The following is a 26,586-nucleotide window of genomic DNA, read 5'->3' as shown; positions in this document are numbered from 1 at the left end:
GGCAGGAGTTGGGAACGCCGCCTGGCTGTGTGCAAGCAGTTCACCAAAGACGTTCTCTAGTTTGTTTTTTTGAAGTTTTATTCCTTGCTCAGTCATTGGTTTGTTATTTAATGAACTCCAAGATCATTACAGTTGTTGCACTGAAATTAGAGAAATATATTTATTTTTATGCTTCTAGCATGGGATTTTCAGAAGCCATCAGCCTTGGTCCAACTCTGCTCCTATTGAAAACAGCAGTAAAACTTCTGTTGACTTCATAAGGAGCAGAGTTAGGCCAAACCTGAGCACTTCTGAAAAATCAATGTAAATGGAAGGACTGAAAATTCTGTATTAAATTTAACAACGCAGGAGGGAACAGAGATAGTATGCGGGGGCAGGGGGAGAAGGCGGCACTCTTGATAGCAATGAAGTCTAAAGCAAGATAACACTAAAGATTATTACACATGAGGAAGAACTACTAAAAAAACAACAATTGGAAACATTATTGACTCTCATAAAGATAATTGTTGTTCATAATCCTTCTTGAAGTGCTCAGGCAGAGTACAATGTAATAAAATACATAATTAAAAAACTACCTCTTAAGTCAAAGGGATAAAACGAATAAGGAGATCATGAAATTAAAATCATGTCACCTCAATATCTTCATCCTTCTTCCTGGGCTGTATGTTAGCTACTCACACTCCTCATCGAGGTTCGTTATCATGGCCCACCTTGATTATCACTACAAAAGGTTTTTTGTCTCCTGCTGGCAATAGCTCACCTTACCTGATCACTCTCGTTACAGTGTGTATGGTAACACCCATTGTTTCATGTTCTCTGTGTATATAAAATCTCCCCACTGTATTTTCCACTGCATGCACCCGATGAAGTGAGCTGTAGCTCACAAAAGCTTATGCTCAAATAAATTTGTTGGTCTCTAAGGTGCCACAAGTCCTCCTTTTCTTTTTAATCTAAAAAAGATGTTTTAATTCTTTTTAAAAAAAAGCTTCTAAACTTTTGATATAAAAGATGAGCCAAGGGTAACACACTATTTTGTGTGTCTGTTGCTATCTATTAGACTGTTCCAAAGAGTTCAATTTGCCTATCCATTTCCAGTTCCTTAAAACTACCATTTTTTGCTAGTGCTCTAGACCAGTGGTTTTCAAAGCCGGTCAGCCGCTTGTTCAGGGAAAGCCCCTGGCGGGCCAGACCGGTTTGTTTACCTGCCGCGTCTGCAGGTTCGGCCGATCACGGCTCCCATTGATTTTTTGTGAGCAAGTAGTTTTTAAGTGAGGTAACTTGGGGGATATAGAAGACAAACCGGACACCTGAAAGGGGTATAGTTGTCAGAAAGGTTGAGAGCCACTGCTCTAGACAGATACTGTTGTTGGGATTTTATTCAGTTTGTGTAAATCCTTAATGTTCTGGTCTAAGACCCTACATTTTTAGGCATAGGGAATTATATCCCTTTCCCCTCCATTGTGTCTGTCTTGCCTATTTAGAGAGTAAGCTCTTTGGGGAAGGGGTTGTCAACTACTTTATTTGTACAAGGGGATCCTGATCTTGGTTCATTCCTAGGCCCTACTGTAATAAACACAATATCAGTGTTTAAATGATATTTAGTCTCCTCTTAATTTTTCAGAAATCCTATGTTTTTAGGGCAATGGGCAAACTCCAGACAAAGGAGAGGATAATTAGGTTGAACTCAGCATGAGTGTAAGCAGATGAGCTCTGTTGATATAGGTGGAGTTGTGCTCCTTGGACTTCAGTCCAGACTTGGTGCAATGTGCTTGCTTTGCCTGATTCCTGGAAAAGCAAAGTGGGGAAAGAAAAAGATACATAGAGTTCTTCATACCAGAAGTTCTTTCAAAATAATCTATTTGTAAAATATTATTGAGTTCAGTAGCCAACTCTGCCCTACCTCTTCTTCCTCCTTGGTGTGAAACTCAAGGAAGGGAACTACAGCAGAGAACATCTCTTCCAAGGTTCAGCTTGCATAAGTTTCTTCCTGATTGTTGTCAGGAGACTGGGGTGCCTCCATTTGGGAACATGCTGTGGGAACTGCCCACAAATCCTGTGGGATCTTCTGGATGTTGTGTCTCCCCCCCCCTCTCCCCACGCTGGCACCCTCCCCACTGTCTAATGTGTCTAGGCCCCAGTTCAGACAGGTGCTGAAACACAAGCTTAAATTAAGCATGTGAGTAGTTCCATTGGCTTCAATGGGACTAAACTTGTGCTTAAATTTTAAGCATGAGAGTCAGTACTGGGAGTAAGTCCTCTTACCTCAGTAGCAGGAACACTCATTCAACCACCATGCACTTTGTGTATTAGGAAGAGAGGGTGAAATAATGCTGTCAAACAGGGATAGATCCCTGTATATATTTTAGAAGCTAAAAGTCAAGCTGAGGAGATAGAAATCAAGTATTTTCCCCACTTATGATTGGGCGAGTGGGTTGTTCAAATAGTGATAAATTCATTCTTTCCCCAATTTATATGCAAGATAAGGGGAAAGTACAATGACATAAGTTACACAGAGAGAGATGTGCATTTCTTGACTCCCTAGTGAGGAGCTGCCCTACTTTTAGTCATACCCAATGTATATTTACCAGCTTCTTATTATTTTATAGACATAATGTGCACACTCAGTGGGATCATGTTTTTCTTTACCAACCTCTTACCCTGTTTTTGGTCCCTGTAGCGAGGTGATGACTCACTGGTACGACACCTCCTGCAGGTCATCTGGGAATTAGCTCTTTTCCAGCTTACAGAGCACCATCTGTAGGCCAACATCTCGCTTGCTGCTGGCCCCATGTCCCTCCCAGACCCCAGTGCCCTTTACCTTGGGGTTCTGCCCCAGCAGTATCCCCACACTCTGGGTCTCCCCTCCCTGGGGAACCCCCAACCCTCTAAACCCACCTTGCCTCAGTGGCTACTGCCAGTCATCATCTAGCCCCCATGCACTGGGGCAGACTGTAGTGTAATGGCCACTCATCACTGGCAAGGGATTAGGACCTGCTGCCTTTGCCTATCCTCAGGCCCCCCCAGTACCTTTGTAGTCCTTCACTAAGGCCTGCAGCCTGGGGTTTATCAGGCTGGAGGCCTCCCCAGCTCCTCTTCAGGTACCTTACTCTCAGGCAGCTAACCCTTCCCATCCAGGGCTAGAGTGAGACTCCTTTTGCCTCTGGCCCACAGCCCTCTTATAAGGGCCAGCTGGGCCCTTATTGAGCTGGATACAGCTGTGGTCAGCTACACAGTCAGCTTCCCCCAGCTGTTCTCACTCCTCTCATTACCAGCCACAGCCTTCTCCAGGGCTGCTTTTACTATTGGCTGCCCCAGGGAAGCTCTCTCCCAGGGCTGTTTTAACCCCTTCAGGGCCGGAGCGGGGTGACCACCCTGCTACAGTCCTCAATCCTACAATGACTAAGGTGCAGGTGCAAGAATCTGATTGCCCAGAGGTCATTGCAGAATTTGGGCCATAGTTTGTTTTTTAGAGCTAGAAATAAATGCATATTGCACTCTATGAACAGGCCTCAGGCCTAATGGCTTTACACATACTTCATTCTTATCTTACTGTATTAATTTTGTTAATATATAAATGTAAAATGTACTAAAACCAAAATAAACACAGGTGTTTTTTAAAACCAGTTTGTTTCAGTTTCACGTATGCATTTCTTTAGACTCCTGACCTCTACCCTGGAACTGTTTGTCTCCATGCCCTTATACCATCTTATTTCCTAGTCTAATTTTTATGGTTTATGCAGGACTTGAGTGGTGTAGACTTGGAGTGCTGTCTGTCTGCACAGGGGTCAGTTTACCGCTATCTAAGTTTCAAAGTTTGCTGTAACCTGAATTGTGGTCTTTCTGTTGCTATACAATGTTGCAGTCAATTTGATCCATCTTCAATAGATTTTCACTGTATCAGAGTATTTTATGAGCAGGTTCCACCATATATGACATTGATACCTCTTCATAATTATGGTGTTAACTTCCATAATTTGGAATAAGTCCGTTTTTATGTTGAAGAGGCCTGTTCTTGCTGCCCTGTAGGAATAGTTGTTGTTGAAGGTGATAAGAGGGTAGGGTTTGTTTTTGAAGCCATAGAATTTTTTAATACTGTATTTCCAACTATAGCACACTGCAAAACCCATTATATTATTGGACAATATGGACTCTATCAGTACTAACAAAGGATTTGGGTCTAAAAAATTCATATACAACAGCTTTAGGAGGAAGGGTATTTTCTGTGCTACTTGAGGTCAAAGGGCCAGAGAATTTGAGGTCAAAATAAAAGAGAACTTTTGCAGCAAGTGATAAACAGAAGCTACTCTTGTAAAAAGAAAAAGAAAAGCAAAAATAGATGGAAAGAGATTCTGATTACTTAACATGTTATGAGGGATGCCAACCTGTTTATAATTTCAGGGAGTACAGCATGCTGTATCTTTTTTTGTAAAATCTATGCATAATTTCCTCATACACTTTTCAAAGGGAAGTATTTTAGAGAAAGGTGTAAAATCCTTCTGGAGGGGGCTCTGGAGATTTCCTCCTTAAGAAATTATTTCAAAAGTATATGCCACTGGGTGCATTTTGAAAGCGCACACACACACAAATGTTCATCTGCTCGGGGTGGGAGGGATTGGAAATAGATACGTCTATTTTATCTAAATTCTGTTAATTTCTATTCAGTGCATCCTATTTTAGAAACCATATTCTCTCAAATTTTGCAATATAGGCACAACATAAAGAATGGGAGTGAGTGAGTGGTCTGGGGAATTGGGGTGAAAGAAGAGGACAGTGCTTAAAGGAACAACGTTAACTTGAAATTCACATTTCTGTCTAAAAATGTTGTACCTAGTTACAATCACAAGAAGCATCTAAGCTTTATTGTGACCATAGGGAAAGGAAATCTATCACCTCTGAGGCTGGTCAGGATGGCACTAACCTTTGCAGCACCTGCTCCACTGTCTTCCCTCTATGAAGGAAATGGCTGGTGAATCCACTGGGCCTGCATTGAGCTATCCTTCACCACCACCCACCATCCTGGGGCATGTAGAGTGCAGATCTGTATAGGATCCTAGCATCCTGAACCACTCCTTGCACATGGAACACTAATGGTTCTGCTGGGGTCAGGACCTTTGCACCTCTACTTGTGGGTGTGGAGGAGTTGGGGAGATGGAATTACCCTTCAAGGAGAATTAGAGTGCCGCACATAAAATGTTGACCTAATGCCAGCACTATTCTGATTCTCTTCAGTTCAAACACAACACTAAAATACATCTGGGACTGCACTTTATACTGTAGTTCACAATATGATATTCCCTCCAGTATTTCTCTGCACATCCCATCTCACTAAGAGAAATGAAGTATACCCGCTTTTAAAATGTAAGTGTATTTGAATGAGAGTGATTGGATTGCATCTGTACTTCTGTAAGTGATGGTCTGGTATGTTTCATGGGACTAAATGGGAGCTCTGAAAACATGAATCTTGTTGTCCGGGTTTGATTTTAACAACTCTTCAAGCCAAATATTGTACTATATTAGAAATAAAAACTCTGTATTTGAAAGAAAGAAATGGAAATATACTGTCTCTTTAGGCAGGATGCCATTTGTCATTTTGTAAAATATATTACCAGTGGAGAGGAATTTATAAAAGACTTCTATGCAGGTATTTTATAAGGATCCTAGCAAAATACTTAGTTATACAAGAGTTATTTTCAGCAAATCTATCCTCCAATAAATATTCAGTGCTGATTCTCTTTATCAGTATCTTGGAATTCAAGGGTTTTCCATTTCATATCAAGGCTCTAAAAAGAAGCAGTTTAATAATGAACGTCGGTGAAATGACTTCCACAATGCAGACAACCACAATTGTTAACTTTTACTGATGAAGCACTGAATGTTAACTAAATACTTAAACAATTGGGTGTCGCAAAGTACATGTAAATTGACACTAATGGTAAAACTCTCTCAAATACAAAAAGTAGTTTAACCTTTTTTTGGGGAAAAAGTCAAACACCTTTTGGTTTTGCCTCTAATATTAGATGCAATTGAATGGCCCGTTCAACCCATCAGATCCATCATTCTGAAGTGATGGGCATTTTTCTCCCAGCTGGTGATAACCAAAATGGTGTCTGGATCTCTGGTAAACTTTTTTTCCTCTTTGGATGGCTTTTTTCTTTCAGTAGTTCAGTGGACATTCCTTGTAAACAAGGTGGAGTTGTCACTTACTGAATTAAAAACATGACTTCTGTCAGCCTTCTCCCAAGTGTTAAGCAGGATCAGGACAGCACATCATATAAAATTTAACATAGTAGCCCTAGTGGTTATGGTGGCTGAAATAGTGCTTTTGTAACATTTGGAGCAAATTAAAAGACCCCAATTGTTTTGTTTTATTTCATTTCAAAGCATGATTTAAAACCCCTCCTTGAAAACACTACCAAAGCACTATTTCAGCCACCATATCTAGGACTCCTTTGATAATGCCCACAGTAAATGAGTCATTACAATTTATTATTTTATACCATTATGGTAGTTATTTCAAGGAACCCTCCCCCCAAAGAGAGAAACTTTATCTAAACTACTAAGATATGCATGCACTTAAAATGAATCATTATGTAACCATAATTAAGGCTATGATTCTGTCATGGTATGTGATGTTCCAGGACTTCTGTGAATCATAGAATATCAGGGTTGGAAGGGACCTCAGGATGTCATCTAGTCCAACCCCCTTGCTCAAAGCAGGACCAATCCCCAATTTTTGCCCTGATCCCTAAATGTCCCCCTCAAGGATTGAGCTCACAACCCTGGGTTTAGCAGGCCAAGGCTCAAACCACTGAGCTATCCCTCCCCGCCTGGGGGAAGGCTGGAGCAGCTGCTAGTCCTGGGACTTCTGGAACAGCTGACTGTCGCAGTGGCTGGGGGTCAGCCCCCTGCCACAGGGGCAGTGGTGGACTGGAGCAGCTGCAAACCCTGGCAGGGCTTTCTTTGTGTTCCTCCCTCCCCTGAGTATTTTTAGTAAAAGTCAGGGACAGGTTGTGGGCATCTGTGAATTTTTGTTTATTGCCTGTGACCTGTCCCTGACTTTTACTAAAAATACCTGTGACAGACTCTTGACCATAAGTGCTGTAAGCCTCATTCATTCTTGTTCTATCCTCTCCTTGTTTGTCTGAAATTTAGGGCCTAACGTTCTATGCATGTTAGTTTAGCTATCTAAGCAGTTGTATTGAAGTCAATAGGAGTATTTGCTGTAGGAGTTCATATCTGAGTGTTTGCAGAATTTTATGCTTAACTTTGTTAGTTTTCTGAGGCAGGAATTGTATTTTTATTTCTTTGCTATGGAGCCACTAGCACACTTGTTAGCTCTATGAATTGAATAATAGTTGTTCTGATCCAAGACACTGCCTTTTTGTTTTGTGTGAAACCTTCGATCTTGGATAGTACAGTGATTCCCCACAGTAGCATTTACTCTAGCCTTGTAAATGGAGAAAAAATACACGGCGCAGACTAATCTTAGGAACTATTCAGGTTTAGTAGCAGCCTTCATTGAGTTGAGGACACTTGCCTCTTGATGTGACTCATGGTAAAGAATTTTGATTCAAATATAATTTTGGAAAGTTTTAGCTTTTCATAACGTTGTGCTGCACTCTCCCCACCACCACCTTATCTGAATATTAGATATCTGAATGCCAGGTATATCCAAGTATCAGATCTGTGTGAATTATGTCTTTAATGGTGACACTAATACAGGTTCTTCATCTAAACAGGTGAGACTCTCTCTCCCTGCATAGCTAATGTTGATAATGCAAAATTACCAAATTTTGTCATTCTAATTTATTAGCTGAAATTCATCTCAGCTCTGCTTGAAACCCCTTAGTGTCTAAAAAAACATTTTGACAAAATACAGCATTAAAATATCTTCAGACACATCTACAGCACTGATTGAATAAGGTAGTCACAGTTACAAAGCACTGCAACTGGAGATAGAAGGTTGTGCATTATGCTATTCGTATCATGCTGGAATGAAAATATACCTCTGAAAGTGTAACATATCTGCAACTTTCAGTTTTTAGTAGGTAAAGTATTACAAAAGCTTTGCTTCTTTTTGCTTTTGCTCTGACTGTAATATTCTGGAAGGGTATGAAAAAATTCAGTCTAACAGCAGAACTGTGTCCAGTTGTGGGCGCCACAATACAAGAAGGATGTGGAAAAATTGGAAAACGTCCAGCAGAGGGCAACAAAAATGAGTAGGGGACTGGAACACATGATTTAAGAGGAGAAGCTGAGGGAACTGGGATTGTTTAGTCTGCGGAAGAGAAGAATGAGGGGGGATTTGATAGCTGCTTTCAACTACCTGAAAGGGGGTTCCATAGAGGATGGATCTAGACTGTTCTCAGTGGTAGCAGATGACAGAACGAGGAGTAATGGTCTCAAGTTGCAGTGGGGGAGGTTTAGTTGGATATTAGGAAAACCTTTTTCACTAGGAGGGTGGTGAAACACTGGAATGCGTTACCTAGGGAGGTGGTGGAATCTCCTTCCTTAGAAGTTTTTAAGGTCAGGCTTCACAAAGCCCTGGCTGGGATGATTTAGTTGGGGATTGGTCCTGCTTTGAGCAGGGGGTTGGACTTGATGACCTCCTGAGGTCCCTTCCAACCCTGATATTCTATGATTTCTATGAACTTTCTTGACCTACTCTCAAGCCAGCCCACCCTACTAGCGGCATTTCCCTGACGGTGTCATAGATGTCATTAGTTAGTAGTAAGAGATCCATTCAGTGATGCTACACATTTCAACAAGGAAATTTGTCTATTTCTAAACAAGGTAAACATTAGAAATTAAGACTGTATATTTGCTGGAAAGAGTTCCCAATGTGAAACTGTTTCAGAAACCGAAAGCCTAAATTAGGAAACAGATTGTGAATTAGCCATTGTTTAACTGAAAGATACTAATCCACCTACTTTATCCTCAGGCCTTTCAGTTTCCACAGTTAATCCTCTGACCTCATGGTAAGAGAAATCATGCCTTTGACTTTTTTTTTCCAAGCTAATTTTGAAACTAGAGATGGGCCTAAGCTGCAAATTTAGATGAATTTGAACTTTCCTAAAGTTTGAGGATGTTTAGTTTTAAAGTTTTGTTTTTTGGGGCCATAGCTACTTGAACCTACAGAGCGTGATTGTAGAAGAAATTTTGTTTAGAAGAATTGGCTAAAGTGTGCACGGATAGTATATTGTTAATGCACAGATCTATGTTTTTCATCTTTAGATTTCATCTTCAGATTCACTTCATCTTGGCCAGAACATTACAGCCTGGTCTACTGCTGCCGAGATTTGGGCTCAATCTGTTAACAGTTTATCGTTTCATCAGCAACGATGAGCTCCACAACACAGCCAGGTCAGTTTTTTCAGATGTCACAGAATATTAACATTTGTTGTAATTTTGCAGAATTCTTCATTCTGTGTCTGTGTTCAAAGCCGAACTAGAGGTGGCAAGTGACCCATATGCCAGTTTCATGTAATTAAGATTTGACTGTCATATGAAATGAAATACAGGAGTATGCATGAAGAAATTATATTGTGTGGATATTTTATCTCAGTTCGATTACAAACTGAATGATTCTGTAATTCTTGTGTAATGTTTTCCATATGACTTGTTTAGGAGCCAAATAATCATAATGAAACACAAATAGACATATTTAACATATTTTTATTCTTTCTTAATATTTGTATACTTGTGCATTAAATTACTGTGCACCTTTACATTATAGCCGTGTTTGAACAATCTGAGTTTGAGCTTCATTGCTCATCATATCCCTATGGTGGAAGGATACTTGCCCACGCAGTCATCCTCTGCTATGTTTTTCTTTGTAGGCACATGCTTAGTTAATATAAGTCTGAGCACCTGCTTTATCTGATGTCAGTAGAATGAGCTAGTTCTGGTTCAGCTGGCAGGAGATGAACTGTGAGCGGTACAGCCAATACCCATCGTTCTAGAGAAAGAAAAGTTAATATGGAACACGCCTACTCTCCACTGCTTTGAGGAGTGAGAATCATATCTGCACAATGTCCCATATAGCCCACACTCCAGTTCACCTCCACTTTAAAAACATAACACTGTGCAGGTGATTTTATTTATGTCTGCTTTTGGCTTTTGTGAAAATAATTAGCATAAAACAAGAAAGAAATTGTAATAATAAGCAGGGCTCTTAACTGAATTTTTTGTGGAGGATATCATGCAGCTCAATTTAGGAATGTTTTTCAGTTAAGATTTTTTTTTTAAAAGCAATATCAGAGATATTGTGATGGAAATGAGGAATAACGGTATCCACATTAGTGCCTCAAAAAGTGGCCTGAATTTCAAACTTGGCCTCCATTTTTGCAAACACAATTTTGCATCTGCAATAATTGTCAGGAAAAAGCTTGAATGACCTGCGGTCAAAACTGATGGACGTAATTTATTGTGGATACAAAATATGCCTCCGATAATGGAGGCCTGATTTAAAAATCAAGTCACTATTGTTCTGGGTCTGAGCAGAACAAATTTTGTAGAAGAGGACTAGATGATCTGAACGTTAAGGCTGTTGTTGACTTCTCCTTCTGCTTTCTTGAAGGAGTTGTGCTCTGCTTTTTGGCTCTGTAGTCTCATGGTTTTGTATGTGTCCCCTTGGCAACAAATATGAAATGTATTACTGTGCTTTTCTCATATACCGTACATGTTACAGCCCTCCACTTTGCATGGTGCTTTTCTAATGTATATTGCTGATCTTTAGTTGATTTATTCCTGGTGTAACTCTCTACTCCAGTTGGAGATGATTTGGCTCTTAATGCAAGGTGTCAAATTGACCCTCGTTACTAGGAGGAAGAGGATTATGGGTGCCTATTGAAGTTTCTACTGTCATTCCAAATGCCATAAAGGAGACCTCTTCAGTTTGATGAGCAGGGTAGTAGTGATATGAGTTCTGTTTGTAGGGTCTATTCCTGCTAGGTGCACAGTACTCAACTCCCAATGGGTCTTTAACTGACTTCCATTAACGTTAAGAGTTGTGTGTTTATGACCGTGCCTCATGCTGAATATTTACCCCTAATAGACTAAAACTGGAACTCTGATTTATTAAAAGAATTAGCCATTGTTGGGTGGTGGTTGGTGTTTGTGTCCACCCCTAATATAAAGAAATCTTTCCATTCTGTGTAGAGGTTGTTTTTTTTTTTTTATAAAAAATTGAATGTGAAGTCACCGTATGGTAATCTAGTGTCTCTAACTATTTGTAATTAGGTCATTCAGTAAAATTGTTTTGTGGCAAAAATGGCTATCTGTAAAATGGAATCACTGTTGAATTTAAAACAGCACTAATCTTACTACAGTACAGCCTCGCTATAATGAACCTGTCAGGACCCAAGCCTTTTGTTCATTACTGCAAAAGGACAATTAAAATGAATGGGTGGTAGAGCTGGGGCTCGGCTTCAGGCTGTCAGCCCTGGACAGCTGGGCCTGGGACTTTAGCTTCAGCCCTGGGAAGTGAGGGAGACGGGCTCAAGGGCAGAAACTGAGGAGTTGGCCCTAGCCCCAACGTATGAGGCTAGATAAAAATTGTGCATGCGTGTGCAACATATTTATTTATTTATTTAACAGTACGGTATTGTACTGCAGTAGGGATCCAGGGACCAGGTTTGTTATAGCTGAAGTTTTGTAATAATGAAGGGTGTTATAGCAAGGGTGTACTGTACAAGCACTCTAGAGTACCCAAAAGGCACGGTCTGATTTTCAAAAGTTGTGGATGACTTATTGAAACTACCAGTCATGCTCCACTGCCCACAGTTATGGCATTCAATTGGAAAGTGGAAAAATTGAAAAGTTTCATATCTAACAATTATTATAACCCCAAGTTGCATAGCTTCCTTCCTTTTTCTGTTGGGCTACACAATCAAAGGATGAGTGGGGGAAAAAAACCAAAACACTGCAAAATCTTGGGAGTAGCCGACTGGATTGTATCTGGTTTGAATGAACAATTAGTGCCTCTCTCAGTTGACTTTTTCAAGAAATACAGTATGAACTACTCAGTGCACTTGACCTGTGTATAAATGGATTATCTCTTCAGTGGTTTCAGTTCTTATTCCAAATGGATGATAGAAAATGGTTAATTCTTTCTTACCTTCATATATATGGAGCATTTGTAAATTGTGTTCATCTGTTCTAATCTTCATCTTTGTACATTGTAAATCTGCAGGGTATGAGATCACATTGTTTTTATCTTATGTACATGTAAGCAGCGTCAGGATGAGCTCCACCCTGCCATCTGGTGGAGAGGTGTGGCAAGTTGTGGAAAAGAACTTTAGGGGCCGATCTCATTTGCATAGACACACCCACCCCGCCTAGAATGAGGCCATAGCTGCCCAAATGGTCACTTTGGCTGCTGTGGGATCCCCAGTGTCTCTGTTATTGGGGCAGGAAGAATAAATTGTTATTACCCTGATTATGGGAACTGTGCTTGGAACTGTACTTGGCCTTTTGTTATTATGGAGGGACTCACCATCAACTAAATAGCACTCGCTAGGCAAGGGTCATGGGTTTTAAAACTCTGTGAATGGAGAGAGGCTGGGGATAAGTATTAATACTTGGTGGCATGGGCCCCTTGGTGAGGGTCTTACATGCTAATTGCACTTCCTTCTCTCTCCACTGTGGAATATCAGAGCTAATTTTGATTCCATTAGGAGTCTAGTTACAGGCTGCTGAGCTCACTTTGGGCTAATAGTGTACCAGCACTGAGGCTCCCCTACTACAAGCTGAATTCACCTAAGAGCTGAAATCACTGAGTGTTGTGTTAAGTAGCGGGGGAGCCTGAAGATATATTGTGGAGCAGTTTGCGGGACGGCTGGAGTGCCTTGTGGACAGGCTGGTAGAGCAGTGCGTAGGACGGCGGGAGCTGCTGGTCGGACACGGAGCAGTTTGTGGACCAGCTGGTGGAGTAGTTTGTGGGACGGCGGGAGCTGCTTGTGGGCTGCGGAGCGGAGCGGAGCTGAGCGAAGGAGTTCGTGGGGCGGCTGGTAGAGCGGAGGCCTATGGAGCTGTGGGGCGGTCAGCTTCAGATCATGTAAGGTGCCTCTTACCCCCGTCCCATCTCCACCCAGGTTGAGAGGTAAAGCTCCACAGATAAACTTTCGAACTCTGGGGCTGCCCTGACCAGGGGCAGAGACTTTTGGGTCATTGGACTTTTGGGACTTTGGGTGATTTGGGGTTGCCGGACTCAAGAACCAAAGGGAAAGGGGCATGCCCCAATTTGCTTGGGGTGGGTTTTTTTGCTCATGGGTTGTGTTACGAATCCTGTTGGTGGTGTTTCCCCAACATAATGCCACATTGTTTCTCTCTGTTATTAAAAGGCTTTTTGCTACACTCAGGCTATGTGCTTGCGAGAGGGGAAGTATTGCCTCTTGGAGGCGCCCAGCGGGGGTGGTATATATTTGTCCCAGGTCACTGGGTGGGAGCTCGAGCCGGTTTTGCATTGTGTTATTGGAATGGAACCCCTAGATACTGAACCTGGCCCTTGTTGCTGCCAACTCTGACGGGCAGAAGGGTTACATACAATACTGTAAAATTACATGGAGGCAAGATTGATCCATGGTATTTCTAAGGTACCTGTCACCTTAATGTATCCCTGCCTCATCCACGGGAAAGCTCTTGTGCTTTAACCAAGATTATATTGAGATTACACTGGGTGAAATCCTGGCTCCATTGAAGTTAGTGGCAAAACTCCCATTGACTACAATGAAGCCAGGATTTCATTCAGTAGCTTTTTAATGCCATGGGGTTTCACATTGAACATCAAGGAGAAAACAAAATATTGAATAGCTGCTTATTAAGTAATCACTGTTAATTCTGTACACTGAATGAGGCTGGGGTCCTGTGGAAAAAACAGCATGTGATCATGTAATTAAAGACTCCTTCATATGCATATGCACCAGGGGGCTAAATTAAGGTTGACTAGGCAGCCTTAATTGTGGCATTTAGTAACCTTTGAATGCTTTATTTGCAAACTTAATGTTCTTTTAACAAAGGTTTTTTGAGTGTATGTAATTTCCTAGGTTTTTAAAAAAACAAACTGGAACACGCCCTTACCCCGAAATTCCACATGAGACACTGTATTGATACCCACATGAGTCATCAGCAGGGTTGGAACCTTTTGATCCACGACACAGACTTCTGCCACTTGAGCTAACAGAGTAACTGATAGCTGTAGTAAGTTATCATCTTCAGTGTAGACTAGCTATAGAGGGGGATAAAACATGCTTTGCCACTGTGTTTCAAAAATATTTATTGATAGCAGAGGAATTGTGAGACTTGGGAATCTTGGGTTTAGGGTTGTCAACTTGCACCACCCCTCCTCTAAGGCCCTGCTCAGGCCCCACCCCTTCTCAGTCCATCCCCCCTCCCTCTGTTGCTCGCTCTCCCCACCTTCACTCACTTGCTCATTTGGGGTGTGAGGGCTTTGGCTAGGGGTGCGGGCTCTGATGTGGGGCTAGGGATGAGGGATCTGGGGTGCAGGAGGGGGCTCTGGGATGGGTCAGGGGATTGGGGTGCAGGCTCCAGCTGCTGGTGCGTGCTCTGATGTGGGGCAGGGGATGAGGGGTTTGAGGTGTAGGAGGGTTCTCCTGGCTGGGACCAAGGGGTTCGGAGGGCGGGAGAGGGATCAGGGTTGGGGCAGGGGGTTGGGGCATGGGTGGGGGGTGAGGGCTCTGGCTAGGGGTGCAGGATCTGCGGTGGGCTGGGGATGAGGGGTTTGGGGTGCAGGAGGGTGTTCTGGGCTGGGACCAAGGGGTTCGGAGGGTGGGAGGGGGATCAGGGCTGGGGCTGGGGTTGGGATGCGGGGGGACCTCAGAGGTGCAGGCTCCAGGCGGCACTTACCTCAAGCAGCTCCTGGAAGCAGCAGCATGTCCCCCTCCTGTTCCTATGCCTAGGCGTGGCTAGGCGGCTATGTGGTTCCCGGCCAATGGGAGCTCTGGGGGCAGCACTTGGGGCGGGGGCAGCATGCGGAGACCCCTGGCTGCCCCTACACTTAGGAGCTGGAGAGGTGCCATGCTGGCTGCTTCCCAGGGGCCACGCGGCACAGAGAGTCGCAGGGAGCCTGCCAGCCCCACTGCGTGGCGCCACCAACCAGACAGTTAATGGCCCGGTAAGCAGTACTGGGTGGAGCCACCAGGATCCCTTTCTGACCAGGTGTTCCTGTTGAAAATCGGACACCTGGTCACCCTACTTGGGTTACATTCCAGACTCTGAGGGTCTCTGCTCTAATGGATAGACTCTTCTGCCCATCTCCCCAAGCTTAACTTCCTTTGTGCTGTCCTCTCCCCATTCTGTCCCTCTTCCCCATTCCTGGTCTTTGTCCCAAGTATCATTCTCTGCATCCCAGTCAGTCTCAGTTTCCATTCCACAGACTTCTCATCCTAGTCCCAGTCTCCTTGACCAGTCATTCCTATTTCTCCCTAGCTCCTTGTCCCCAGTTTTGTTTAGGGTTTTTTTCATGCAGGTCCCCACATCTGTACCCTAGAGTTCAGAGTCGGGAAGGAACCTTGACAACAGCAGAAATAGTCTGCCTGCTCTCAGTTCTGGTGTCCAGCCCTGGCCTTGCCTACAGCAGCCCAGAGCTGCAGTTGCAGGAAAATCCTATTTAGCCCCAGGCTGGAGCATGCCCAGTGCAGATGGAATCTTTGGGGAATTTAGCTGTGAGACTCTGGTAAGTCTTTACTGAGCATGTGTGAACTGAGATTTTTTTTCCAAAGGCTTGTAACTTGTATTTTCACAGGAACAGCAAAAGGCACATATCTGACAGAAAGACATCCCTGGCAGATTTCAATACATGCTCCAGAATGCGGGGTGCTAGAGCTGTTCAAAGAAAAAGTTGCTAGAATTTTTTTAATGTGGGCAAAAATATTTCCCCTCCCCTGCCTCATTCTTGAAACAGCTAGATTGTTTGCTGATTTCTTCCCCCTCCCCATAAAAATTCAGCTTGAGGCAGAGACACACAGTGTGTAAAATTTCATTCCAACTGGTTAAAGATTGGCAAAGTTACGATGGGAGGTATCAGGCAACTTTAATAATGGCAGAACTACTAGCCCTGCCTATAATACACTTTTAAGTGTACATAATTCATTTGTCCCAAATTGTCACCCTGGAGATGGGTCAGGAAATATGTTTCTTAATTCAGAGAGAAAAAGGGAGAGAGTGAACGATGGTGCTATTACATTTTACTGCGTGTGTGTTAGTGGATTGGGATGTTTACTGACATCATAAAAACCTTCTGGCCTTGGTGCTGGAGACCTAAATGGGTATCTTTTTATGGCACTGCTTTGTGCTGCCACTAGACTGCCACGTTATCCTATGGAACTATTGTTAATAAAAATATCCACAGGCTTCACTTTTCAGAATTGCACATGCATAGTATCTAATCCAACTTCTGTTGAGGTCATTGGAAAGACTCTTGTTGACTTTGGTGGGGGTTGGATTATTAATTATTTCTATTACTGGTTATATTACAATAGTACCTAGGGTCTCCAATCCAGTTCAGGGCCGTATTTGTGCTAGATGGTGTATAACAACATAGATCTTGCAGTCTAAATAGTCAAAATGGACGAGGGGGGGGAAGGGGAGAGAGAATGCAAAGGAGTGAAATGGTCAATGATGGCAGAGCCGAGAACAGTCCTGGCTTCTAAACACAGGCTCAAGTTACCTCCTTAGTCTACACTTGATGTCCCTGATAGGTGAAGCCATGCCACATGCTCACTGGACGATGCTGGATGAGGTGTGATTCCTCCTAGTGTGCTCAGGCCTATAGTGAGACCTTGCTGCTCCTTAGGTAGATACAATGCTGCATGGGTGACCAGCTCTGACCTTTGTGTGGCAACTCTCCCTGAGGGGCCTTAGGAGGGAGTTTATTTGCACCTGTCTCTGTGAAAGGAGATGGAGAAGTAGAGGTAGGGGAAAGGGAAAGGAAAGCAGCCTACCTTTACTGTTCCTACCCTTTCTACCACCTACATGGCAGGCCAGCCACAAACTGGCCCAACATGCGTCCATGCAGTTCTGGACTCTGGGCCATAATTGCTATGCAGGTATCATTCTTCCTGTACTGTGAATATATGATCAGATTCCAGATCTAGACAATACAGGGGCACTGACTTCTTTAGGTCAAATATTTTGAATTTTTTTTTATTGGCGGAGCTCCTGGAGGTCAGGGCCCCACTATAAAAGGCACTATACAAATATATAACAGAAAGATGGTCCCTGCCCAGAGGAGCGTACAGGCTGAGTTTTAAGATGATAGACAGCAGGTAGATACAAAAGACAGGTGGAGGGGTGGGAGTATAAGGTAACAGTGAGAGCTCTAGACCAGAGGTTCGCAAACTGTGGTCCACGAACTCCATTCAGGTGGTCCACTGATAGTTCCCTCTAAGGTGTACATCTGGGTGGCCGCACACTAGAGAATGAAGGATCACCCACCTAATTAGTGGAGCCGCGCAGGTGTGGCTTCACTAATTAGGTGCCTGGACCCTGGAGAAGATGCACATGTAAGGTGAGGTGGTGGCTTTGGGAGGGGGAGGAGGGAATAGTGGGTAGGTGGGAGGGGGCAGTGAGGTGAGAAGAGGGGGCGGGGTGAATTTGGGACATGCAGAGCTGCAGCGGTCAGAGAAAGAGGCGACTTTCCCCAGCTCCAGTGCTGTGGTTGCCGGGGAGAGATGGCCCTCCTTCCCAGTCTCAGCTCTGTGGCTGCTGTGACGGGGGAGAGACCCTCCTCCTTCCCAGCCCCAGCTCGGGGGCTGCTGTGGCAGGGGAGAGAGGGCACATCCATCGCATTAGAAAGGTAAGACTACTGATATTAAAATATGAGTTATGTGCTTTTATTTGTAGAACAAAAAAAGTTAGTTATTGATGCTTTTTTATACAGCGCTTTTATCTAAAGCGCTTTACAATAGTTAGCTAATGGTACAAACAACATTTGAAAAGATCATTAAGTGATCTGCTGAAACCCTCAGCAATTTTCAAATGGTCCGCCAAAAAAAAATGTGTGAGAACCACTGCTCCAGACAGTGTAACAAGCAACAATTACAGGTAATATGGTAATGACTATGATATGACACAAAAGTATAAAATAGTTGGTCAGTGTTTCATGGGACTAGTTCTTTTAAAATTTGACAAATGAAATAATTAAAAAAAAAGGAGCTCTTAAAATAAACTGCTGACCTGATCCCAGCTTTCAATAGGGCCCGGCCTGTGACCAGGCTGCTTTTTACTATTTAGAGGTAGGTCTACACTTACGGTGGCATTTCGAGTACAGACACTGCATCCCCAGCTAGCACAGGTATAAGTAGCTGTGTAGGTGATGAGACGTGGCTTAGGTGAGTAGAGCGCCTAATCACCTGAACCCCCTAGTGTTTATACCCCACATGTCTCCTTACATGCCTGAGCCCACATTGTTTTTAGCAGTGTGGGGTCCTGGTGACTCCATGCTGCTGCAGCCTTTCCCCTCTGCAGTGAAAGTTTCTGGCAGGGGACAGGCAGTGTGGAAGAAAATTAAGAAGGCTACAATGGATAGTTTTTTAAGACTCATTCTTGGTTTTAATTTAAAAAATGTTTCTCATCTCGAGGGAAACATGACTCCAACTGATGGTGGAAGTGACACCTTTGTAACTTTCAGTAATTGTGCCTATGGCTGTGTTGCTTCAAGCTTTGTGTAACAAAATAAGATAAATTAGTAGTATTAAGTTCCACTTGACTTAATTTTTTTTTTTAACAAATAGAGTATATATGTTTAGAATGACCTATCTGCAGGTGGAAAGCAATTTATAACCTGTAGCTGCTTCAGCACCATGCAGGGTAGCAGCAAAAATCTAAGAAAGTTCATATAAAAAGAAAGTGTGCTTTTAGAAACATAATTCCTGTACTATATATCAAACATAAGAGAATGAGAATGTAAATTTAAATGCTGCAAATAGATAACTTGTGATTTGCTGATTTATGCTGTTATTCCTGAAGGCTAAAATCTGCTCCTCCCAAATAAAGTCCCTATGATCAGGCTCTTGTTAGGCTGGAATGCAGAGAAGTTAGGAAGGTTAAATCTACCCCGCCCCATGCCAGTATTAGTTCTGATTGAAAATCCCCACCTTCCCCATGACTGCTACCTCTTCCCATTCTTAGTTGCTGTTCCAGCCAGTGGGCTGGAATAACAACCTTGACCCTACTGCATGAGTTACCCCTGGGTTTTCAGTCCTTTTGCTTACGTGGATCCTTTGAACCTTCCTTTCCTGGCCTACTCTTGGTTTGCCTACATCCCTCTAGGCTTTGTGCAGATATAGTTTCCATTGCGTATAGGCAGTCCTGTGCATCCACTCCAACTTCTGTTCCCCATGTGTGGTATAGAGGACCTTGTGCTGGACCTCTGCCTACCCATAGCGTACAGTTATCTGTCATCTGTATGTGATGTTGAACTCATGGATTTGTATAGTGTATTCACTTAGTACTAAAAAACAGGAACTCTGTGTTAATAAGCATACTTGCTTGCACACATTGTCGTCAACCCTTGCAAATTTTCCTGCTTTTCATAAAATCCCGGGTCTTGGAGTCACGTGAACATGAAAGAACCTCAGCTTTTATTTAAAAAAAAGAAAAAAAAAAGAAAAGGGGGAAAAAAGGAAGCTTCATGGTTGTGGAGAAAAGCTTGAAAACACCAACCCTAGAGGCTTAAGGGTCACAAGATAAATCAGATTAAGTCAATTTCGTGATGAGGGGGGCTGATTTGTGATTTTTGAATGGCTTGCGGTTGGCAACATTGGGATTCAAGGTGGAAGGAGCATACATCTTTTTCGTTACAGATGGTACTACATACATAAACTGCATCCCCTTCTACCAGTGGGTGCAGCTATACTGGCAGTGGAATCCATCCCTGGGCGTGGCCAGCAGTAGTACTACGGGCTCCCTCCCTTGGCAGTTGCACCTTGAGGAAGCCACTTTTAAGTTCTGTCAGGGGCTCCAGAGCTGCCTGACTGGTGGAGGCTCCCCGGAGGCGTGTTGAATCGGGCTACAGTAGGCTAGCACAGGGCTTGCGGGTAGCTTGCCCCATTGCACTACCGCTCCCGGTGGCCTAGACGCTTCCAGGGGCCCATGTCTGACCCTGGAAAGGCTATTCTGAAATAGAGCCAGAAGCTGAGAAGGATTTTAAATCACTTTTCAATAGGGAATGATTGTTGGACTTAATCTGTCAGGTTTACAGTACTGTTGTTTTTCCCTTGTGAAGGAATGGAATGCTCCCTCATTTGAAAACAAACCCACCATGAGGGAGCCATTTAGGGATCTGGGGCAAAAATTAGGGATTGGTCCTGCTTTGAGCAGGGGTTTGGACTAGATGACCTCCTGAGGTCCCTTCCAACCCTGATATTCTATGATTTTATGATTCTACACACATGGTTAGAAAGAACTGCAGGAATGCTATTGGCATTGGTGGTGGTTTGAGCCACTGGTGTAGATGTAGAGAAAAGTTGCCGATAACGCGTTTGAGTTTACATTTTATCTTTTATATAAAAATAATAACACACATGCTATTTACATAGAAGGTGACAGCAATAATAAGTGAAATATCAGTTTGTCACTGTGGTGTCATTTATGCATTTAAGTGGTACTGGTATGTAAGTGAATGTTCCATGCTGATCCATTTTATAGATGGGATACTCATTATTTATTAATCTTCTTTTAACATCTTTTCAGATTTTGCTCAAGTGTAAAATGTTCTGCTAAACTCATTTATAATTTCAGAACATGAGCTGTGGAAGCGTTCTGGGCGTTGGTATTGCTAGAAACTTTGAGGGCTGGAGCAATAAGAGGAGGAAATAGTTACTTTCTTTAGACAAGCTGTATTTTAACAGGCTTCCCTTTATATTGAGTTTGTAAACTCATTGTCCAACAAAACCATTGAAAGAACAGATGTGGACCAAGCAAGAGTTGTACATGTTTTATCCAGATGATATCCAAGGAACCTCTTTGGGTAGGCTTTGTTTCCAGAACCAATACACATAATAAATATTTCCTTACACTGCATGATGCAATAAATAGGCCTCCTGTGTAGCAACATCTACTTACAACAACACCATAACCCAATAAGTTGAAAGCAGCTCTGTGAACCTTTAGGGACCAGGCCCTGGCTAAATGAGTGACTAATTCATGTAGCTATAAAGTAAATGCTGAATCCCAGTAGGGGGTAAAATGCCTGTGTTTGATTGTTTGCTTTGCTTGTTATAAACTGTAAGATCATTAAGGAAGTGTTTACATCCTGTTGCTGTTACATGTTCTTAACCAATCCACGTACATAAAAGTGTTGGGGGGGGAAAAAAGAAAATATTTGCTCTTAAAGGGTGTGGTTAACTTGGTATTGTTTGTGGAAAACTTTTCCTCCTTTGTTTGCTTGCCAATAGTGGTTAAATAAGCAAAACCCCCAGTAGTGGATTAATATATACATGGATATTTTTTATGGCGAGAGATGCTTCGTGGTGTTTGTGTTTACTTCATAATACATAGTCATCAGCTGAGAGCTGGCTCTTTTTTTTTTTTTTTTTAATAATAATCCATGGTTTTGTGGCTGGGGCTTTGTCTACATCAGATGAATGCCAGTTCTGTTTCTGATGGTTCTATCTCTTGCCAACATGCTGTTTTTATAAGTCTCAGGAGAACAGTTTAATAAAATTGGGTGACAATGAAAGGTAGTTATTTTATGTTAAAGGCAGTTGTCCAGACTTTCAAGGGAAAGAAATATGTGCACACCTGCAAAAAGGAACATACTTCTAATATGCCTGCAAAAAGCAGGGTTATGTAAAAACACTGGGTTTTCCCCCAGTAGGTTTTATTGTTGTCCCCCATTTTTTTTTGAACCAGTATGTCACTCAAAAAGTTCTTACATCAGCAGAATGTATTATTTGAAAGTTTTATGATATTAAAAATAGTGGCCCTAATTTCCATCTGTCAATGAAAACTTTATTCTGAAAGAAGGAAAGTGATGCAAACATCAGTTTTATGAGGAAACTTTTAAAAAAAAGGGTTTGGAGCTGTTTCGAGGCCAGGAGAAGAAGGGGATAGGATGGAGTCACTTGTGGTTGGAGAGAGCGGTGTGACTAATGTCATTACATGTTGAAGACAGGGAAATGGGTGGATTCTGAACTGTCAAGGGTCTTGATCTTCTAGAAATTACCAACTTCTGAAAAGTGGGCAAGGTGTCTCATAGCACAATTCAATATAAAGCTGACTACTTCTTATCCAATTTCACAGTAAATTTACTAAGCAGGTTTTTTTTATTCTCACTGTAGCACATGTGAAAGCTACTGATCAATATATAAAAGGATGTTTAGTAAGAGTTTTTCTACACCCCCAGAACCATGCCCCTTTTCCAAAAGCCTGTGAGCAAATGCTGAAAAGCTAGGGACACTTCAGAACATGGTTTTGCATCCCTGTCTATCCTGGCTAATAGCCATTGATGGACCTATTCTCCATGAGCTTATGTAGTTCTTTTTTTAAGCCCTGTTATAGTCTTGGTCTTCACAACATCCTCTGGCAAAGAGTTCCACAGGTTGACTATGTGTTGTGTGAAGAAATACTTCCTTGTGTTCATTTTAAACCTGATGCCTATTAATTGTGAAGTCTCAATGTTCCATTAACATAGTTTTTGTATTTAATTAGAAATAACCTGAGCACCCTTCCTTTATGCACAGAGATGCTGGTTTATCCAGAGTTACATGAAAGGTTATTGTCATTGCCACCATGTGTTATTAATAGGTAATGCCCCCAGTTATATTTCAAATCTGCTTATTCAGGTTAGAGGGGGGGAAAGGAAATTTGAAATATGGGAAGAGAGGCCTCTTGAACAATTTTAGATGGCTTCTTTTTATAGGAAGCAATTCCGTTCTTATGTCCGTTCAAAAACCATTACATTTATCTCTGGCTGTGTGCAGGCTTCCTCCCTTCCAGTACAAACCCACCCCAGGCACAGCCCAGCCTACAGTTAGTGTGGCAGTCCCAGGCTGTTTTCCATGCTCTTATTACAAATAGGCTTTGACCTTAACTGCTGCATTTTCTGCATCCTCAGTTCACCAGTCTGGAAGCAGTGATTGTTCTCCACTTTAGGCAAGGGTCTATGAGAGTAAGCGGACTTTCCCCCTATCTGTGTACTATTCAGCTTGTTTCCTCCATTTCTTTCCTCACTGAAAGGCAGTGGCCTTAATAACATTCATGTGTGTTCAGGGGTGAAAGTAAGTTAGAGGACTTACTGGTACGCCGGAGTCCTGAGCAAGGGGCGTGGCCTCAACCGGAAGAGGCATGGCCTCAATGGGAAGAGGCAGGGCCTTAAATCCCCGGGCCCTTTAAATCTTGATTTAAAGGACCAGGACTCCAGCTGCGGTAGTGGCGGGGCTGGGAGCCTGGGGCCCTTTAAATCACCCCCGAGCTACCAGCTGCAGAGGCGGCTGGGAACCATGGGGCTCGGGGGCGATTTAAAGGGCCCAGGGCTCCAGCTGCTACTGCAGCGGAGCCCTGGGCCCTTTAAATCACTGAGGAGCCCTGGGGGCTCCTGGCTGCCACCACTACCCCAGGGCTCTGGGCTCTGGCAGAGCTTTAAAGGATCTGGGGCTCTGCTGCGGTAGCGGCTGCTGGAGCTCTGAGCCCTTTAAAACCCCGCTTGAGCCCTGCTGCCCGAGCCCTGGGGTAGCTGTGGCTGGACTCCATCGGGGATTTAAAGGGCCCCGGAGCTCAGCCGCCGCTACCGCCCCGGCCCTTTAAATGCCCGCCGGAGCCCCACTGCCACTACCCCAGGGCTTTGGCAGCAGGGCTCCGGCGGGATTTAAAGGGCCGAGGCAGTAGGGGTGGCTGGAGCTCCGGAGCTCTTTAAATCCACCAGAGCCCCCCACCCCAGGGCTCGGGTAGCAGGGCTCAGGCGGGGATTTAAAGGGCTTGGGACTCCAGCTGCTGCTACTGCCCCGGCCCTTTAAATCCCCTCTGGAGTCCCGCTGCTGCTACCCCAGGGCTTCGGCAGCAAGGCTCAGGCGGGGATTTAAAGGGCCCCGGAGCAGTAGTGGCGGCTGGTGCTCCAGGGCCCTTTAAATCCCAGCCTGAGCCCTGCTGCCCGAGCCCTGGGGTAGCGGTGGCGGGGCTCTGGTGGCGATTTAAAGGGCCCCGGAGCTCCAGCCGCTGCTACTGCCACAGGGCCCTTTAAATCCCCACCTGAGCCCGCCGCCGCTACCCCAGGGCTTTAAATTGCCCTCTCTGAAAGCTGGTCCTGGTACAACGCACCGGCTCTTACCGGTACGCTGTACTGGGGTATACTGGCTTACTTTCACCTCTGGGTGTGTTGTTTTTCTGTTCTCCATTTTATTTTTTCTAAGTTATAGCAAAACTCGTCTATTCCCTATTTAGCTTGCTAGTTTAGATTCCTTTTTGGTTATGGAAGCCACAACAACTGGGAACAGTCTACAGGTGGCATAAAGAATCTGGCTTTTATAGTGATGCCTGTTGGTTTAGCAGCAGAGTACAGTACAATGATTTCCCCCCCCCCCCAGCAATCTAGGAAGTGGCAATTATACTTCTCACTCAAGCCAAACTTACTGATCACACTATTCTTTGGCTGTGGGGCCTGCTTGTAGTAGGCCAAATTAAGTACATTTAAAATGCAGGTGGTGGGTTTTTTTTTCCCCCTTCAGATAATGCTTCCACATCATTTTGTTTATATGATCGTCTTGTTATTTTATATTTGTCCCACCTACACTTTCAGGGTCCTTTTCAGTTCCTGATTCCTGGCTTCGTTCTTTGTGACTTTTCTTTTCTCTCTCTCTCTCCTTCCCCCTACTTCCTTTCACTTTCTCATTCTCTAACTTAATGAGATGTCAGTAGCTATTTAAACAGTGAAAGTAAATTTTCTACAAAATAAAATTCCCCATGACTCAAACTACAAACTGTTGAAACACATGGTTTCTCATTGACCAAAATCTCATGTTTCTGTGATTTTTGTATGTGTTGTATTCCAGGTTTGGTATGGAAGGACTTATGACAAGGGTGTTTTTACAGTGACACCCCTTGGAGGAACAACATTGGGAACAACATGTAGAAGTCCCTGTTGGCTGGCTAGGATTTCTTCTGGTCTTTCCTCCTCTTTAGTGCTTTTGTCCACACTTCCTGCCTGGTCTCCAGTAACAGTGTTAACCTTTCAAAGGCTTTTATACATTGCAAGAGCTTCTTGTTGTTACAAGAGTTCATCAGAATCTGACTTTTTCTTGATGGACTCTGAAAACAGACAGAAGGCTTCTGTTGAATTGTTCCTCTTCCCACTTCTGCGGCTCCTCTGTGCCACCTTGCTCTTTTGCTCTGGTGGCAGTCTTGATTCTTAATGTTCCTGTTGTAGAATAGCTTGACTTGATCTCCTCCTCATAGTGCCCACTCCCATGTTTCTCAGTTGTTTACTCTTCCTGTCCTCAGCTGTTTTCTTGTTCTGGTTTGCTTTTATTTTTAAAATCTTTTCTATGGTCCCTACAGTGTAGAAAATGTACCTTAATCCAGTGTTAACATTCACCAGTAGAGGAAGGAAAACATCCCACTAGTAGAGGTGGGTAACCCCAGCCTGCTGATATTATCAGACCCAGCAACAAACACCATGGACAGATGAAACCAGAGGAAGTTTGAGGGACAGACTGCATATGGCCACTTTTTAATATATCATCCTCCCAGGTAATCATCTTCACTCATTTTGGAAAATATTTCAGAATTTAGTGCTCACAAAAGATGCTTGATGGATGGAACTGGAGAATGTCTTCTGTTAATACGCAGAACATATATAGCACAATTGCATATGTGCTGTCAGTTCCATTGCAGTCAATATAACTGATGCATGTGCTTGAGCACTTTCTTGAATTGGGGCCTAACTGCACATTGAGGGAATCAAATGTGTTTGTGGTTTGCCATGATTTTTCATTTTGAGGTGGAATGCAAAAGTACCTTTGAATAAAACCTGAGCCAAATTTAGTCCTAGTGTAAGACCAGTGAGCTCAAGGGAGTTGCAGTGATTTACACCAGTGCTGAATTTGGCCCAGTAATTATCCAAATGAATAGATGCTTATTATGGCTTAACAGAATTCATGTCTGGCTTGCTATTGCATCTGCACTGTATATTAAAAGATGATAAGTTCTGTAAGCTCCTGCAGATTGAACTAGGTTAAAGGAAGATTCATTTTTTAACTTTAAATGCAATGCACAAACTCAAGTGTTTTGACCTTTCAAATCTCCTTACAGACATCCAAAATAGCCTTAGTCTGACTGTGCAACCTGACTTGTCCCTTGGTGAGGTCTGAAAGAAGTTGCTGTTTATAGAGTATATATATCTTTCTTTTTCTCTCATAGTGGGTTGAACCCTGAAGTCCTTACTCAGACAGTGTGGGAGTTTGCCTGAATAACAACTTGAGTATGAATTAAAGATTTGGTTGAAGATGTTGCATTTTTTTTTATGTCTGTTCAGCTGCTTTTTCCCTTCAGTTCCCACAGAAGTATTTTAGCAGCTTTCAAACAGGTGACTAGAAGCCTGCTTACCTAATACATGCATGCACACACATTATC

At 43.2% G+C, this 26,586-nt stretch overlaps 1 protein-coding gene across 1 annotated transcript in view; it reads left to right on the top strand.

Moving 5' to 3' along the window:
• HDAC9 (histone deacetylase 9) overlaps positions 1-26,586 on the top strand; it is a 704,858-nt gene that overhangs the window by 41,731 nt on the left and 636,541 nt on the right. Inside the window, exon 2 of the mRNA XM_073333773.2 lies at positions 9,235-9,363. Coding sequence (XP_073189874.1) covers positions 9,342-9,363 — 22 coding nt within the window. The 5' untranslated portion in view covers positions 9,235-9,341. The remainder of the gene's footprint in view (positions 1-9,234; positions 9,364-26,586) is intronic.

This window comes from Lepidochelys kempii, chromosome 2 (genome assembly GCF_965140285.1).
Source record: "Lepidochelys kempii isolate rLepKem1 chromosome 2, rLepKem1.hap1, whole genome shotgun sequence".
NCBI classification, from domain to species: Eukaryota; Metazoa; Chordata; order Testudines; family Cheloniidae; genus Lepidochelys; species Lepidochelys kempii.
Note: the sequence above shows the minus strand (reverse complement) of the source record. Positions and strands in the feature narration are given on the sequence as shown.